The 20,240-nt window shown below is 37.6% G+C and overlaps 1 protein-coding gene across 4 annotated transcripts in view; it reads left to right on the forward strand.

The window, feature by feature from the left end:
• Positions 1–20,240, forward strand: part of LOC150094462 (hemocytin-like) — a 2,636,009-nt gene that overhangs the window by 1,034,496 nt on the left and 1,581,273 nt on the right. For all 4 annotated transcript variants that reach the window (XM_090412206.1, XM_090412207.1, XM_090412208.1 and 1 more), the window contains one exon: positions 2,597–2,740. In XM_090412206.1, the coding sequence (XP_090268332.1) occupies positions 2,597–2,740 (144 nt within the window). The remainder of the gene's footprint in view (positions 1–2,596; positions 2,741–20,240) is intronic.

Raw genomic sequence — 20,240 nt, forward strand, 5'->3', positions numbered from 1 at the left:
GTCCACCAAAGATAATACCATTGTTATCAATCCAACTCTAGATCTTAGTTCTCACAAGCTTCTCCAACAACTTAACCACAATACCTGACACAGATATAGGCCTGTAGTTTGAAGCTTGAGTTCAATCACCTCCTTTATGAAATGGCACAATCTTGCCCTCCTTCCACTCCTTAGGAACTTGATCGAGTGCAAGACTCATATTAAAACTTATTATTATTTGTATCTGTGTTGCTTGTGTTTCACTTTTAGAAATAAAATCATTTAAGCTATCGTTATCCAGAAACTGTTCAAGCTTTTTAATTAAAGATCTTTTTTCGTTGAACAAAAAAGCCAGACAGACTACTTTTTGTATTTGAAATTCTTTCACTGAGAAGGTCTAACTTGGCTTTACAATAGATTCTTTTGGCACCTACTGTATTTATATTTTCTTTAAATGAGATGAAATTCGGGAAGACTGCATGAAATTTACGTTTTAGAAGTACTAACCTGTTGACTCTCAGTCCTATTTTTCCTCAACTTTTTTTAAAGTTTCTTTTTATATTATTTAGAGATGCCTCGTCATGTAAACTATGAATGTATTCATGAGCATTGACTCCGTTACTTTGATACGTTTAGAAAGATATTTAACGAGTAAAAAACCGAGAATTAATTAAAAGCTTTAATGATAAAAAACACTACTAGTTTTGGCTTTTTACAGCCTTCATCAGGTATCTTTTTAGGAAAAGGAAACAATAATAAAAACTGAAGATTCTAAGAATCTGAGAAGCACAGATAAATTGCCGTACATAATTGAAATAAAAAACGTTGTATTCACATTCAAGTTGTTCTATTTTACGTGCCATTTTTTGTTGTATGCTTGGTAACAGACTCTTGAGAATGCCAGTACTGAATAACAGCAGATGGCTATCAGGGATGTTATATCTTAAATTGTTGTTTAAATGTTCAGGATTAAGGACGATCTCCCTGGATTCCACTATCTTTCTTTCAAATTCATCATGGCAGTGGAAAATGTTTTCGGATCTATCCCAGGAAATTGAGTGACCTTGAAAATCATCATGAGGATTGTTAGAGAAGAGAATATGGCTGGATAAGGCACTGGCATATGATCTTATATAGGAGATGTCTCTTTTATGTTCTTCCATACGAAGTTCAATAGACTTATTAGTTTGACCATAATAAGGAACATTACAGTCACACCATAGATTATATATGCCATGATATTTCAGATTGTGATGTTTTGGCTTAGGATAGCTTATAAGGGATCGGATTTTTGGAAGTGTAGTGAATAATGTCCTGATGTTGTACTTAAGTACTTTAGCCAATTTTTGTGAGACCGAACTGATGTATGGGATTGAGATGCTACCTTTAAAATTGGTAGTTTCTGTATTGCAGTACCTAGGAGGATCTATAAGAAATTTCTTAATGGTTTTTTTATAATATCCATTTTGTTCAAAGACATGTGAGAGGTGATTAATTTCTTTTTGAAGTTCATCTGGATCGTTTAAAAGAGAGCATGTTCTGTGTCCCAGAGCACACTCTCTTTTAAACGATCCATTAATTATTATTCCCAAGGTGGAAATAGTTCTGAGTTTTTGTGTTGGAAAATGATGAGAAACATTGTGAAGATATCTGTTAATATGCTTTGGTTTTGTGTACATAGAGATTCTAAATTTTCCAGAGCAGCGTGATTTTATATATATTTATATATATATATATAATCGGTGGTTATATTGACTTGGTTATATTGGATATGTTCATCTTTTTTTGACTGACTGAAACCGAGAAAATAGATAATTTAATAGAGCACACAACATGTTTTGTCAAAAATGACTTCTTCAGGTGTGGTAACACTTAAAGCAAATTAAAAAACATAAAAAACCATAAAGACACTGTGCTATTATAATAACAGACTTGTGAACTGAAGTTACGTTTGAATTGTTGTTATAGTCCATTCTGTAGTTCTATTGTTGTGCAAATGCAAGCGCATGAGACCACACATATGCCAGTACCTAATTGCAGAACTATGAGAGTCAGGTAGACTATAACTAAGATTTCTGTTGATATAAGACGAGTCTTGGGCAATTTCTTTGGACTCAACTATGCGTCGTTCCACTTCATCGTGACAAATATAAACGTTGGATGTTGCATCCAAATCTATCTGTGTTGGTGGCCTTCATCGTTTGTGTTCACTGAAAATATGATGTCACTTGAGAGTGGGCTTGCTCTTACTTTATTATATGAAATGTCTCTCTGATGTTCTTCTAACCGTAGAAGGATTGACTTCTCAGTCTGGCCATGCCATGCCATGGCCTCCCACAATCAGATATTACCTTATATACACCAGGGAACTGAAGATGGTTTATATATATATTCATTTTATATATATATATATATATATATATATTAAGGATACCAAGTAATTTTATAAACTTGGTTTTATATATATATATATAAAATGAATAAAAAATAAATAAAAGTGAAGTAATAGAATGGTATACAATTTTACAAAAACGTTTTTCATCTTGAATAACAAATTCTATATAATTATTTCACATTTTTAATTTGATAATAAAATTTGACTGAATTTAACATATAGATTGACCTGGAAGAAGTTCAGGAATTAACTGGAATTGTTATCCAAGGGAATAATATTCGAAATGAGTGGGTTACTGCATATAAGGTAATGCATAGTGTGGATGGTATAGAATTTGAGACTGTAAAGGAACTGCATGGGAATGTGGTAAGTTGATAATTTATAATAAAGTAGTTTAGTGTATAGTAAATATACTATACACTAGAAGTTAAGGTTACAATATACATTATAACCTTAACTTCTAGTGTAAAATTATTATTATATAAAAATAATAAAAATTATAAAATTATATAAAAATAAAAATTATAAAATTATAAAATTATTAGAAGTTAAGGTTACATTGTAACCTTAACTTCTAGTGTAAAATTTTTATTATATAAAAATAATAAAAATTATAAACACGTTTTTAATTTTTGACAACTTTTATTCTTCTATTTTATTTTATTTTATTATTTTTTTTGTCACCTGAATGATAATATGCAATCATGTGCCATTTTTTTTTTTTAAATGTGGCTCCTACTCACAAGTGAGAAATGTAATAATGCCAATTAGTTGTAAACCAATGATCCTATTGGTGAGCCAAGGTTTCTTAATTTTTATATATATTTTTTAAGATTATTTGAGAAACCCTGTTGGAGACCAAAAAATTCAAGCTGTGACCTCTAATAAGTGGGACAGTGGCCTCACACCAGGCTGTGAAATTAACCTTCCATCTAAAGATGACCACAAACATTCATGCTCTGGGTTAATTTTTCAAAGCACCGTATGCAGGATTGTAACCCCCAGCCAACTATTTGGGGAATGGGGATTTCTTAACTGTGCCAACAAGGAGCATTGGAATTGCAAATTACCTAGGTGTGAGTAAAAGACCTGAAGAACAATTTTAATAACTTTGTTATAGTCGGTTAACTGATCTTAAATAGAAGTTCTTTCTCTCAAAAACTCTTACTGTTTGCAAACTTGACATACTGGTTGAACAGAGAAATAACAACATTCTACATACTTCTCAAATGCTGTACACCAAATTTTAATTTTCGGCCACTAGAGCAAGCACCATAAGTTGTTTAGTGTTGAAAAGAGCTCCGGAAAAATAAGTGTTATTTTGAGTAATAATTGGCGAATTGAGAAGAGTGATAGTTAAGAGTGGGAAGTTTGTCAGTGTGTTGCCAAGATATGAAAATGATGAGTTGACTGCAGAGACAAAATCATGAATAGTATGCTAGTGGAGCTGTGTGAGGAGAAGATAGTACAGTTTGTGGATGTATGGCATATATTTGAAGGAAGAATGAAATTGTACAGCTGTGATGGGTTGCATTTCAATGGCGTTAGAGTGAGTGCACTGGAGAAAGTGTTGCTGGATGGAAGTGCAGTGTGTTGTAGTACAGTGTGTGATGCGTGCAAGAGATCAGAAGCAAGAGATGAAGTGTAAAAGGAGAGTGGTATTGAAGAGATAGATGTGCTTGGCAGTGGAAATAGTAGTGGTTTCAGAGATGAAGAGAGAATGGGAATGCAAGAGAAACAGGGAAAGGGGGGGGGGTGAGTGGACAGAGACAAATTACATACAGAGAGGAGATGTTGAAAGTAGCAGTGAATGTGTGTATAAAGATGGAGTATATTGTGATGTGAGTGGGGAAGTTGAGACTGAGCAGGTGTGGTGGTGAATTCACAACCAGCAAGTGACTTGGATAGGACTAGTTATAGACTCAAAAATGAATTACTGTGATTGTTTAGAAATGCCAGAAGTCAGAAATAAGGGAGATGAAATGGTTTCACTGAGTGAGGTTATTCACTTAAAAATCACTGGAATAAGTGAAACATGGTTGAATTAAGATGATATTCTAATGGGAATGGAAATGAAAGGATACAGTATGTTTTGCGATTATAGAAAGGACAAGAAGGGAGTGGGAGTTCTGCTTATGATAGCAGGAGAATTATGTCCACATAAGGTAGACATGAAAGAGGGAAATAGTAGCACTGGTTATGAGGCAGTGTGGTATGACGTGGAAGTTGACAGGAAGACATATTTAATTGGATGTTGCTATAGGCCTGGGAATGTGATGAAGAAATGTATAAACAACTTGGATTTGTGAACAAAGAAAGGGTAATTATTTTGGATGATTTTGGTGATATAGATTAGAATGAAGAGATAGCATTCGGGAATAAGGAAAATGAATTTCTCGAGTTCTTGAGAGATAACTATCTCAGGCAGCATATAAAGAAGGGCACGTGAGAATTGAGAGTTTTAGATCTATTCATTTCTTTAGAGGACGTAATTGTGAGTGGGGTTTCACACTTTCCTCCAGTTAATGAAAGTGATCACCTGGGTTGTGGCTAGTTGTGGCTATGAGGAAAGAATATGTGGGGACTTAAAAAACTGGTGATTATCGCAAGCTTAATAGACAGCTTGGAGCTATAGCATGGAATGAGGAGTTGAGCAGTAAGGAAATAAATGCTGCTTCAGAACTGACAAAGAAATACAAATACATAAAAGCATCATTGCATGAATGTATTCCAAAGGCTTAAAGGCTGAATAAAGTAGGCATAAAATAGATGAATGAGGAGATTAAGCATGAAATCTGGAATTGCTGCAGGCAGTACAAATGAAGAATGGTAATAATCAGTTACATGAAGAGTATAAAGAACAATCCAGAAGAGTGACTCAGTTAGTTAGGAAAACAAAAGTGAACTATGGGGAGAAATTTGTAAATCAAGCAAAGAAATATCCTGAAGGGTGTTGTAGATATGTGGCAAGTAGAAGGATGAATGATCATGGTAAGATGATGTTAATGGATAAAAATGGTAGAATGGTATACTGCTGCAGAGAATATTGAGGTATTCAGTGATCAGTTTATAAGGGCGTTTCATCCTGATCTGGGAGGGATCGTGAGGACTTAAATGTATAGGACATAGGAGAGAATGGCTTAATTGCGAGTGAGTAGGGGGTATTTCAGACCACACCTGGACTATTGTTCTCAGATTTGGTCCCCAGGATTTGAAGGGGATAAATTAATTGTGGAAAGGATACAAAGATGGATGACAAAGATGGTTTCAGGACTGTACAAGGATAGTTATGAGGATCGGCTGAGGGAATGTGGACTGCAGAGTTTGGTGGATAGAAGAAGGAGAGGTGCTATGATTGAGACTTTTAAACTGTTGAGAGGTGGTTACAGGGTTGACACTGGGGAGTTCTTTCGCTTGGTTGAACAGCGGGAAGGAGTGAAGACAAGAGGCCATCCCTGGAAGTTACGAAAGGAAACTGTGAGCAAGAGGGTAAGGAGTGGTTTCTTTGCATGGAGGGTGGTTGAACCATGGAATGCATTGCCTGATGGAGTGGTGGGAGTGAGAACGATCAATGAGTTTAAGGAGTGGTATGATAGATTTTGTGTTTCTTGGGGGGGCTCCCCTCGATGTGTCTTGACAGACTTTATGTTCTTAGGAAGGACCCCCACGATGAGTCTTTTGACTTCATTTATGCCTGAATAATAACAATAATAATAATAATAATAATTTTAGTAAATAAATAACCTTATGTCAATAAGGTGATAAGATTTTATGACATATCACCATGCACCTTAAGGGAATGTTAAGAGAATCTTAAGTCCCAGGAAATTGGCAATAGCCTTGGCATGTATGTTTAATAAGAATCATACAAAAGCATAGGTTCGATGGGAGTGGAAGAAGGGTAAAATTGTTCCACTGCATAAAGGTAGTGAAGAGGCTTGACTTCAAATTATAGGCTAATATGTACATTTGAGTTACGGTGAAGGTTGGAGAGATTAGTGAGAAGTAGATACAGTAATGGTTTGATAACAGCAGTATTCACTGTGGTTATCAGCATGGGTTTGTTAAGAGGAGATGATATTTCACTAACTTATGTACAATAACAAGGAGACAAATACCTAGAACATGAGAGATGCATATAGAGTGGTGTACTTGGATTTTGCAAAAGCTTTTGATAGTCTCCCTCACGACAAATTATTAAATAAAATGAAACTGATGGGATTGGATAACAGACTTCTGAGTTGGATGAGGAAACAGTTTTCACTGGCTCTCAAATAGGAATCAGAAAATTGTATATGGGGTGCAGTATGCTGAAAGAGGAAGGTCAATAGTAGTGTAACACAAGGGTCAGTTATGGGATCATTGTTGTTCATTTGGTATGTTAATGATATTGGGATGAATTTTTCTAGTGATATGCAGCTGTTTACAGATGATACAAAACTGGGGAGAGCAATGCAGATTCAAGCAGATGTTATGACCTTACAGGAGAACTTGAATAGATTGCATGAATGGGAAGGTAAGTAAAACTATCAGTTCAGTGTTGCAAAGTGTAAGGTTTCGAAATTAGGTAAGCAATGATAGGATACAAAGTATACACTTAATGGAGAAACTTTACAGGAAGTCAAGGAGATGAGGGATATGCGAGTGGAGGTGGACAAGGACCTGACATTCAGGGCCACATTGCACAAGTTGTGAAGACATCACATTGTATGATGGCAATGATATGGAGGATCCTGATATTCAGAAAGAGAGAGGTTATGTTACCATTGTATAAGGCCTTGATCAGGCCTCATATGAGTTATTGTACACAGATTTGGTCACTGGATTTTCATATTGAGGAGGATATGTTGGAAATGTCCAGAGAAGGTTCACAATGGTTGTCAGTGGTCTTTGGAAAGTGTAGTATGAGAACAGATTGAGAAAATGTAAGTTGAAAGCCTCGTGAATTGGAGGATAAGGGGAGATATGACTGAGACATATAAGCTTGTCAGGGGTTGTTATCTGTTTGATATGGAAGAGATTTTTCATAAAATAAAGAGTGGGTAGAAGGTTAGGCCATTGCTGGAAACTGTATAAGGAAGTGGGAGCATAGGAGTGAGGAGCAGGTTCTTTGCATGGAGAATGTTTGGTGAGTGGAATGCATTGCATGAATGTGTATGAATGTAGACACATTGAATCAGTTTAAGGCAATTTTGGATGAGCATTGTGTGCAATAGCATTTACCTCCCATGATGAGTCCCTGATTCTATGGACAGATGTTAATAATAATAATAATAATAATAATAATAATAATATCAAGATCTGGCAATCGAAGATGGCCGACTAAACACACAAAAGTCATCCCAATAGTTATCGATGCACTTAATGCAAATTCAAAGAAGCTATCCAACATTACAGCAATTAAACATCATCGAAGTGACCCCAAACCATATGACCTACAAAAAACAGCATTACTTGGAACAGTCCATATTTTACGACACTACCTGATGGACTATTCTTAGATTTTTGGGTAGAATCTGAATTGTTCTGTATCACCAGTCAAATTTTTGTTTATATGATATCTTGTTTTGAGTGTGTATCAGTTATGATAATGTTAATAAATAATAATAAAATTCTGTTCCAACTCCTGCATGTTGTTAATTGTCAATTCATATTTGGACTATATCTTAGGCCTAAGGCTAACACTTAAGATGTTTTTTGATAACTTTGATGGCTGCTTGGTAAAATCCTCTCTTGTTATTGGTGGATTTGAACTTTATGATGGTAGGTAGAGCTTTGTGAAGTGTGTCCAGATTTTTGGAAAATCCTAATAAAGAAATAAAAAGTTGGCAGTAGATTATCTTAATCAACTTCTGTACCATTAGCATCTCCCTCCACAAAACTGTGTTTGATTTCCAGTGTTGGGTTATACACAAAAAAAAAACACTCAATGTGATGTAAAAATTATATGAATACCTACATAACACTTTAATTCAATTTTCAAGTGTTTGTGACTGATATTGAATATGTCGTCCTCTCCAAGGTTGCTTATCAAATGTTGCTAATTCAATTGACATAGATATTTTGTTGCATTTTTTCAAAATAACAGTTACTTTATTTTTGAAAGTGTTTGATTTTACCTGAACTGCTGTTATAACTGTTCCCATAAGAGCTCTCTGTATAAGGTTTAAATTAGGAATCTGCATTGTTGGCCTAAACTGAAATATCCCAGCTACATAATATGACATAATTACAGCCTTAAATGCTTATCTCCTTGCCATTTTTCATTGGGATAAGGGAACTACAGTATTACCAGAACACAGTCCTATCTTATTATTATTATTATTATTATTATTATTATTATTATTATTCAGGGCACCATGGAGTCAAAAGACTCTTCGTGGGAGGTCCTTCCTAAGACCATAAAGTCTGTCAAGACTCATCGAGGGGAGGTTCCCCCCTAAGAAACACAAAGTCTATCATACCACTCCTTAAACTCATTGACCGTTCTTGCCCTCACCACTCCATCAGGCAATGCATTCCATGGCTCAACCACCCTCCACGCAAAGAAACCACTCCTCACCTTCTTGCTCACGGTTTCCTTTCATAACTTCCAGGGATGGCCTCTTGCCATCACTCCTTCCCGCTGTTCAACCAAGCGAAAGAACTCCCCAGCATCAATCCTGTAACCACCTCTCAACAGTTTAAAAGTCTCAATCATATCACCTCTCCTTCTTCTATCCACCAAACTCTGCGGTCCACATTCCCTCAGCCGATCCTCATAACTATCCTTGTACCGTCCTGAAACCATCTTTGTCATCTGTCTTTGTATCCTTTCCACAGTTAATTTATCCCCTTCAAATCCTGGGGACCAAATCTGAGAACAATAGTCTAAGCGTGGTCTGATCAGAGGCTTATACAACGGAATGATAACTCTTTTACCTCTGCAGGTCAGTGTCCTTCTCATTATTGCAGAAATCCTCTTCACCACCTTCGCAATACGGCCCCTAAATTTCAGGTTTCTATCAATCATCAACCCCAGATCTCTTGTTGACCCTACTTCCTCCAGTATAACTCCTACCATAGAGTATGCAGCATCTCATCGGTTTCCCAAACCTCAAGACCTTACATTTTGCTGCATTAAACTGAAACCCCCATTCATTTGCCCATCTATCCAGCTTATTCAAATCCTCTTGCAGGGCTACCACATCTGCGCTATTACTAATAATCCTTCCCAGCTTCGCATCATCTGCAAACAACTGAATATCCCCTTGCAATCCACTGGCAATGTCATTGATATAAAGGTTAAACAATATAGGTCCTAGTACTGAGCCCTGTGGGACCCCACTTGTAACCCTCTGTGTCCTTGAAACTGCTCCACCATACACAACTCTCTGATACCTATCAGATAGCCAATCCTTAATCCAGTTGACCAATCTGACATATGTGCTGCAACTTAAATATCAGCTTATCATGTGGCACCCTGTCAAATGCCTTTGTAAGTCTAAGAAAATTGCAGTATATGACTTTCCCTCATCTAATGTTCTTGTAACTATTATAAAAGGCTAGCATATTGCTAAAACAAGAGGGCCCTTTCACAAATCCATGTTGACTCTCACAGATAACATTATCGTCATCTGCCCAATGCTGTATACGGTCCCTCACTACTTTCTCCAAGATCTTAACAACTACTGATGACACACAGACTGGCCTATAATTAGACACTTCCAATCTGTTACCACCCTATCCTACCTTCCTTCCATTCCCTGGGCACCTTTGCCGAAGCTAGACTTTCATTGAAAAGCCAGGTTAAAGGCACTGTCAGTTCCTTAGCACGTTCTCTCAAAGCTCGTGGTGAAATACCATCCAATCCCAAAGCTTTACTGACATCCAGAGTACTCAGTATCTGAAACACACTCTCCTCCTGTACCTTTAAACCTCGAACGAGCCCTATCCCTCTAGCATTAAAACTGACTCCTCTAGGATGAAATACTCCACGTACTTCATCTATTCTTGCCATGATATTATTGAAAATTTCATGTAAGATCAGATCACTCTTCATGGACTTATTTATATCTTTAGTTTTTTTCTGGCATGATCACATCACATATACAGCCTCTGTTGCCTCCAAACTCCTTTCCCAATGACAATGTTCCTTCTCACTGATTAAAAAAATTCTCAAGTTCCCTTTTTTTTATTATTATTATTATTATTATTATTATTATTATTATTTTGGGCCACTCCAGGAGTCCTTAGACTCATCGAGGGAGGCCCTAAATATCATGTTCACACAACTATGTGATTACATTCTCACATTATCTATCATACCTTGCCTTGAACTCGTTCACCGTGATAGCACCCACAACAGATTCTGGCAGCTTATTCCACTCATTTACCACTCTAAAAGTAAAGAACCCAGCTCTAACACCCCTGCTAACCACACTCTTGCCCAGCTTCCATAGGTGTCCCCTAGTTCTCCCACCACCAGTCCTTTTGAAAGTGTTTAGATGCCTGTTGTGAATAAGTGAATATCCTTCTGTAGAATTATGTTTCATGTGATTAAGTCATTAAGTGCTGACAGATTAGAAGCCATGTGTATGCTAGTGGTATGAAGATCACAATAATAAATTTAGTTTAATCCTTTATCCAAGCGTGAGCAAACAAAGGTTGCGCCTAAAAATATCTACAGGACGGAATATGGTGTTATACTACCTTACTGGGGTAAGGTAGTACAACACTGGGCAACTCGTAGCAAAGGTGGACCAAGCTGACATCACTCCTATCCCAGTATCTCCCATAATGCAAACCAAATCTCCTTGCGGATATGTATAATATTATGCATTAAGGGATTGGTCACTACCCAGACTAGTTTCGACCTTTATTGAGGTCTCATCAGTGGGAGCCAGGTCCAGTGCTGGAGTTACCTGGCAGAAGCACTAGCGAGGTCATCTTTACCTATAGGAGTTGTCAAAAAGTGGCACACCTTTTGCCAACTATATAAAAAAATATATAAAAAAATAAAAAAATGGTTATAGTCTAACCAAGTGAAAAATAAACTTTCAACATCTTTATCTAAATCCTGAATAATTTAATAAAAAAAGGTGGCACAACTATTGGCAACTCCTATAGGTAAAGATGACCTCGTTAGTGCTTCTGCCTGGTATCTCCACCACTGGGCCTGGCTCCCACTGAAGAGACCTCAATAAAGGTTGAAACTAGTCTGGGTAGTGGCCAATCCCTTAATGCATAACATTATACATATCTGCAAGGAGATGTGTTTTGCATTATGGGAGATACTGGGATAGGAGTGATGTTAACTTGGTCCACCTTTGCTATGAGTTGCCTGGTGTTGTACTATCTTACCCCAGTAAGGTAGTACAACACCATATTCAGTCCTGAAGATATTTTCAGGTGCAAACTTTGTTTGCTCACACTTGGATAAAGGATTAAACTAACTATATTATTTCTGGGAAAACTCCCATGTTACTCCTCATTATAAACTATTATAATTACAGCTATTTTGCCTGCTTCAGTTTAGGAGTACCCCTGTTTAAATGTCATTGGCTATTTACTCATGGGTTCTTAGGGCATTATGAGTGTAGATGTACTAAAAAGTATATGTAGCTTAAGGAATAGAAAATTGCACATACCTTTTTCTGGGTGTTGTGGCTTTTCCTCTGTCTGCGATGTCGAGAACTGCAGAGTGTGTGTGTGGTGTGGGGGGGTAGGCAGTTTGGTAGAATAAGTTAGAAAAACCCGGGTTTTTTTTTTTTTTTTCCGTAATATATAGAAACATATACTTTTATATAGGGTGGGGAAAAAAGTGAAAGGGTTAATTTTTTAAAATAGGGAGGGGGAAGGGGAAAGGTAGTTGACGGGGTGTGGACCTTTTCGACTATTCGTGGTCATCATCGGAACATATTGGGAAAGTGGAAGCTATGTCAGGTCGGGTGGGTGCTTCAGAGGTGTTTGTGTTGTCTCCTATTGGTCGGGATTGTGACCTCAATTTAATGTTGTGAAACTTCCAAACCTCGGAGATTATGTAGGGCCTGTGTACGTTGATCGAGTTCGCGTCACACTTTATAGCTATTGTTTCCGATATTCTGAGCATTGTTTCATTGTCTTGTCTGTCTATTATGATGGCCTTGTCTATCTGCGGGGTGTGTTTTTGTTCAAGGGCGTGAACAGCTATTTCCGTTTTTCCTGTGCTTTGTATACGATTTTTCTTTTTAATGTTGCGTTTTTTAGTGTTTAAATGTTCTGGAATAGGGATGTTACAGTCACGGAAGTGTTCTTGTAGTCTTGCCCATAAAGACCTGATGGTGGAACCTGTGTAGGTGATGTCACAGTCTTTTTGGCAGGGAAATTTATAGACTACATTGTGCTGTTCAAATATATCTTTTTGTGTGTGAGGTTTGGTGGATTTTAGGAGGTTTGCCAGTTTTTGGCTTGTGGTGAATACCAGTTTGTAGTCAGTATGTTTGAAGATGTATTTATAGGCTTTGTATGTGTTTTGGGTGTATGGTAGTTTGATAATTTTTTGTGTTGGGAAGTTCGTTTTGGTACTTGGGTTGTTTTGGTGGTTTTTTGCCGTCTTGTTTGCGTAGTTAATCAGTTGTGTAGGATAGTTGCGATTTAAGAAGATCTGTGTTAGTTTTTTTATTTCAGCGTTTAGACTATTTTGATTGGTTGAAAATTTGTGAGCATTTATGAATTGTGATAAGATGACGGATTTTTTAACAGAATACGGATGGTATGAGTGAAAATGGAGGTAGTTTCCGATGTGTGAGGGTTTGTGGTATATTTTCGTGGCTATTTTGTTGTGTGTTCTGGTTAATGTCAAGTTTAAGAAGTTGATGGATTTGTTCTGTTCGGTTTCTGTGGTGAATTTTAACCTGTTGCTGTAGCTGTTTAGGGATGTTTTTAAGGTGGTGATGTGTGTGGGATTACCAATGCACAGAATATCGTCCACGTATCTGCCATAGAAGGTGATAGGGGGGGAAGGGAAGGGTGGAGTAGAAGTGATTCTATATGTGCCAGGAATAATTCCGCTAGTTGTCCACTGATGTTTTGGCCCATGGGGAGTCCGAAGATTTGTATGTACATGTTGTTGTTGAACTTGAAGAAGTTTGCCAAGATTACTAGTTTTATTAAGTTAATAATGTCAATGGGCGTTAGTTTAGTACGAGAGTGTAGGGTGTGGTCTTCTGTGAGTAGTGTGTGTACGATGTCTAAAGTTCTGGGGACGTCCACGTTAGTGTATAAAGAGGCCGCATCTAAAGAAGTGAGGATGTCTTCTTGGGATAGGGTTAGGTCTTTTATTTTATTGAAAAGGTCGTCCGTGTTTTTTATCATGAAGTTTGACGTTGTGGTTAGTGGTTTGAGGAGTTTCGCTACGAATTTTGATAAAGGGGCTGTGGTGGTATTTTTGTAGGAGACTATTGGTCTCATCGGGTACCCGTCTTTGTGGGTTTTTATTTGTCCGAACATACAAGGGGTGCGTGTGGTGTGGGGGATTGTGTTTTTCAGTGTGGTTTTGTCAATTTTATTTTCATTTTTTAGGATGTGTAGGGTATCGTTGATTTGTTTTATGAGGTCGGAGGTGGGGTCAATTTGTATTTTTCGGTAGGTGTGCGAGTCGGTTAAGATGGCTGTTATCTTGTTGTGGTAATCGGCTCGGTTTGTGATGACTACGGTGTCCCCTTTGTCCGCTTTATTGATAATAATGTTCGGGTTCTTCTTTAGGGATAGAAGGGCTTCTTGTAAGTTGGGGGTGATGTTGGGTTTAATTATTATTTTACTGTTTATGATGTTGTTAATTTTGTGGAATATAGTTTCTTTGTTAGGGTCATACTCTAATTTCGCTTGCATTTCGGTAATGATGTCTCTGTTTTGTATGTATTTTGGGGAAACACCAAAGTTTAATCCTTTGTTCAGGATGGTGATTTCGTCGGGCGTGAGATTGTGGTGTGATAGATTGATAATGGAATTGTTTTTTGTTGGTTCTAAGGCGGAAATATCCGAAGGGTTGGAAGCAGCGCGATGTTGTATTGGGTGTTTGTACACGCAAAGAAATGTGTACCATTTCTTTGCGTGTCGATCTTCCAATAATAGCGTGTAGTCGTTGATGTGCGATTGGGTATTATCCCAAAAAACTGCCCATTCGTTAGTGGTTAGTAGCTTTTTCAATCTGTTTTTTGTCTTGTGAATGTATGAATATGCTTGTTGTTTCTACTCATAATTTCCCCCCCCCAACCCCCCCAACCCCCCCCCCCCCCCTCGAGCACAAACACCATTAAAATTAGCCTTCACCTAACGCACATACCAACATAAGCTTATGTCATGGTCGCACGTCACATGTTCAATGAGTGCATAAATTTTACAAAAAGTACATACCAAAAAACCATCCTAACATACACCGCTCAAAAAATACACATAACTTTCCTCAAAAAATGCCTCGATCACAACATCACTCCAAAATTCGCGATGGTACGCGGCAACAGCACAATTCACGGAAATAAACAAATCTGCTACCGAGCATCCCGTGCCCTCATAAAACAAGCCATAAACAACAGATTTAAAAAGAAACAACAAGCATATTCATATTCACAAAACAAAAAACAGATTGAAAAAGCTACTAACCACTAACGAATGGGCAGTTTTTTGGGATAATACCCAATCGCACATCAACGACTACACGCTATTATTAGAAGATCGACACGCAAAGAAATGGTACACACTAACAAACACCCAATACAACAATCGCGCTGCTTCCAACCCTTCGGATATTTCCGCCTTAGAACCAACAAAAAACAATTCCATTATCAATCTATCACACCACAATCTCACGCCCGACGAAATCACCATCCTGAACAAAGGATTAAACTTTGGTGTTTCCCCAAAATACATACAAAACAGAGACATCATTACCGAAATGCAAGCGAAATTAGAGTATGACCCTAACAAAGAAACTATATTCCACAAAATTAACAACATCATAAACAGTAAAATAATAATTAAACCCAACATCACCCCCAACTTACAAGAAGCCCTTCTATCCCTAAAGAAGAACCCGAACATTATTATCAATAAAGCGGAAAAAGGGGACACCGTAGTCATCACAAACCAAGCCGATTACCACAACAAGATAACAGCCATCTTAACTGGCCCACACACCTACCGAAAAATACAAATTGACCCCACCTCCGACCTCATAAAACAAATCAACGATACCCTACACATCCTAAAAAATGAAAATAAAATTGACAAAACCACACTGAAAAACACAATCCCCCGCATCACACGCACCCCTTGTATGTTCGGACAAATAAAAACCCACAAAGACGGGTACCCGATGAGACCAATAGTCTCCTACAAAAATACCACCACAGCCCCTTTATCAAAATTCGTAGCGAAACTCCTCAAACCACTAACCACAACGTCAAACTTCATGATAAAAAACACGGACGACCTTTTCAATAAAATAAAAGACCTAACCCTATCCCAAGAAGACGTCCTCACTTCTTTAGATGCGGCCTCTTTATACACTAACGTGGACGTCCCCAGAACTTTAGACATCGTACACACACTACTCACAGAAGACCACACCCTACACTCTCGTACTAAACTAACGCCCATTGACATTATTAACTTAATAAAACTAGTAATCTCGGCAAACTTCTTCAAGTTCAACAACAACATGTACATACAAATCTTCGGACTCCCCATGGGCCAAAACATCAGTGGACAACTAGCGGAATTATTCCTGGCACATATAGAATCACTTCTACTCCACCCTTCCCTTCCCCCCGGCATCACCTTCTATGGCAGATACGTGGACGATATTCTGTGCATTGGTAATCCCACACACATCACCACCTTAAAAACATCCCTAAACAGCTACAGCAACAGGTTAAAATTCACCACAGAAACCGAACAGAACAAATCCATCAACTTCTTAAACTTGACATTAACCAGAACACACAACAAAATAGCCACGAAAATATACCACAAACCCTCACACATCGGTACCTCCATTTTCACTCATACCATCCGTATTCTGTTAAAAAATCCGTCATCTTATCACAATTCATAAATGCTCACAAATTTTCAACCAATCAAAATAGTCTAAACGCTGAAATAAAAAAACTAACACAGATCTTCTTAAATCGCAACTATCCTACACAACTGATTAACTACGCAAACAAGACGGCAAAAAACCGCCAAAACAACCCAAGTACCAAAACGAACTTCCCTACACAAAAAATTATCAAACTACCATACACCCAAAACACATACAAAGCCTATAAATACATCTTCAAACATACTGACTACAAACTGGTATTCACCACAAGCCAAAAACTGGCAAACCTCCTAAAATCCACCAAACCTCACACACAAAAAGATATATTTGAACAGCACAATGTAGTCTATAAATTTCCCTGCCAAAAAGACTGTGACATCACCTACACAGGTTCCACCATCAGGTCTTTATGGGCAAGACTACAAGAACACTTCCGTGACTGTAACATCCCTATTCCAGAACATTTAAACACTAAAAAACGCAACATTAAAAAGAAAAATCGTATACAAAGCACAGGAAAAACGGAAATAGCTGTTCACGCCCTTGAACAAAAACACACCCCGCAGATAGACAAGGCCATCATAATAGACAGACAAGACAATGAAACAATGCTCAGAATATCGGAAACAATAGCTATAAAGTGTGACGCGAACTCGATCAACGTACACAGGCCCTACATAATCTCCGAGGTTTGGAAGCTTCACAACATTAAATTGAGGTCACAATCCCGACCAATAGGAGACAACACAAACACCTCTGAAGCACCCACCCGACCTGACATAGCTTCCACTTTCCCAATATGTTCCGATGATGACCACGAATAGTCGAAACGGTCCACACCCCGTCAACTACCTTTCCCCTTCCCCCTCCCTATTTTAAAAAATTAACCCTTTCACTTTTTTCCCCACCCTATATAAAAGTATATGTTTCTATATATTACGGAAAAAAAAAAAAAAAAAACCCGGGTTTTTCTAACTTAGTCTACCAAACTGCCTACCCCCCCCACACCACACACACACTCTGCAGTTCTCGACATCGCAGACAGAGGAAAAGCCACAACACCCAGAAAAAGGTATGTGCAATTTTCTATTCCTTAAGCTACATATACTTTTTAGTACATCTACACTCATAATTCCCTAAGAACCCATGAGTAAATAGCCAATGACATTTAAACAGGGGTACTCCTAAACTGAAGCAGGCAAAATAGCTGTAATTATAATAGGATTAAACTAAATTTATTATAGTCTAACCAAGTGAAAAATAAAATTTCAGTATGAAGATCACATTTTTGTGGAATTTTACTCAGTAGGTCTGCTCCAAAAATTACTTCATGTGTGTATAATAAAATTCATATGGAGAGTTTTTGTGAAACTGCAAGGAAGCATGAGTAGCATTAGAGTTATAAAATGAGGATATATACTTTATATTAACAAACGTATTAAGATATCTTACATGCCATGCAAATTTTGGATCCTACCTCATGCAATATTCAGAGGGTGTCTGCTTTAGTCCAATAATAAAAGTTGAGATGCTCTGCATGTTTTGCACTGCACTCGATGTCAAGTTTCCACATTCAACTGAACTGAACTGACAGACTTCCAATGATAGTTCGGTGTCACATCAGTGGTCTTTCTGTCAATAATATTGCTTCAGGCTAAAGTTTCAGTATACCAAAATCAACCATTGTTTATATCATTCATTAGATAGAAAGTTGATAGTGCTATTACAGCAGGAAAATGTGCTTGAAGGCCACTAACCACTGATGAGGTCCGTCTCAGAATGTTCAAACATCCCACACATCGTCAGTGGTGTACCTTGCAGTCAACCTGGAAAATACTGCATAGGCATCTGTCAGTGCTGGAACTGTCCACAGAGAGTTGCATGCCTTAGGTTACCATGACATAGCTGCAGTGATCAAGCATTATTCCCTCAATGCTAAACGACATTTTGACTGTGTCAAAATGTCGTTTAGACCTTTCCTGGACTGTAGATGATTGGAAAAGGGTTCTGTGGAGCAACTTGGTCAAAGCGGCTTTGGGTATGTCCGTTGGTGGACATGCCCAAAACCATGATGTCTATCATGGACTTAGAAACCAGCTTGCACTACCACAATGGATGAAAGAATTTAAATGAAAAGTGGTCATTCATTCATGGGAGATACTTAAGAAAAAATTGTTGAGAGCAATGATAGATTGTATACCTTCAGTGAAGAAGATAAAGCAGTTTGGAGTCAAATGGAATAAAAAGGGAATTGCAGAAGGCAAAGAGATTATCCAAATCATATAAAGAGAGAAGTGGATATCAGATGCATGAGGAATATAAGGCTCAGGCTAGGAAAGTGACTAGTATTGTAAGGAGAGAAAAATTAGAATATTATGGCGCTGCAATCCAATGCATACAATTTGGATTTGGAGTACAATACATAGAATTTCACCATATGTTTTAAGGGAATATGCTAAGTTAATGGCATAGTGAGTTTCATATTGTTACATCATATAGGTTTGGATATGAGGTTCATGGATTGGATTGGTGATTGGCTCTGTGAGCGATATATATCAGAGTTATATGTGAAGGAGCAGTATCAGGGAGTAGGAAGGTTACAAGTGGAGTTTCACAGGTTTAGTCATGAGACCATTGCTGTTTAATCTTTATGTCAATGATATTGTCACAGGACAACAGGGAGATGATGATGATGAGAAACTTGGGAGGGTTATTATTAACATGCTGATGTTTTGGCTTTTCAAGAGGATTTGAATAAGTTGGCAAGGCAGTCAAATAAATGGGGATTTCAGTTTAATGCAAATAAATATAAGGATTTAAAATTTGGGATGCTTTATACTCACTCGATGGAGTTATATTAGAAGAAGTGGAGGAAACTATTGATCTTGGGGTGATTGTGGATAGAGATTTAAAGTTCTGAGGTCATATTGCAAAGGTTATGAAGACATCTCAGAGAATTACTGCAATGTTGAGGAGAACATTGACCATGAGAGATAAAAATGTGTGATATAAAGCTTTGATCAGACCACATCTGGATTTCTGGACACAGATCTCGTCACCTGGATTGAAGGGGATCAAGTAACCTTGGAGAGGGTGAAGAGATGGATAACAAAAAAGATGTCAGAATTGTACAATGTTGACTATGAGGATAGATTGAGGGTATGCAAACAACAGAGTCTATTAGATAGAAGGTAAAGGGGGAATATGATCGAGACATTAGTTCTTGAAGCATTATCATAGTAACACTGAGGAGTTTATTCGTATGGTAGGACGAGGTAAAGGAACAATGACAAAAGGCCATCCCTGGAAGATGTAAAAGGGTGAGAAGTAAGTTTTTTTTCTTGAAGAGTGGTAGGAGCATTGAATGCATTGCTTGAGAGGGAAATTTGCAGACTGTCAATGATTTTAAGGAGTGGTATGATAGAACTTTGTGTTTACTAGTGGTGACCTTACATGATGAGTGTTGCAACGTTATGGTGGTCAGGAAAATTATAATAATAATAATAATTTGAGAATTTCTATAATCAGCTAACATCAGCACAATAATACATAGGGGAAGCACTAGCTGGAGCAATTGCAAAAATGTCTACTGAGTGGATTAGCTAATAATGAAAAGGTACAAGTGCAAGATAAGAAAAATGAGGGCATCATCGGAAGAGAACGAAAAATTAAGGAGCGAGTGTTATACAGCAATTCAATCGTAAAAGGTGTGATTGACAAAATTGTGGCATGAAATTTATTATTATTATTATTATTCAGGCCTCCATAGAGTCAAAAGACTCATCGTGGGAGGTCCTTCCTAAG

This window comes from Typopeltis vanoorti, chromosome 22, assembly GCF_054136105.1.
Source record: "Typopeltis vanoorti isolate ZY-2024b chromosome 22, IOZ_Tvanoo_1.0, whole genome shotgun sequence".
Lineage (NCBI taxonomy): Eukaryota > Metazoa > Arthropoda > Arachnida > Uropygi > Thelyphonidae > Typopeltis > Typopeltis vanoorti.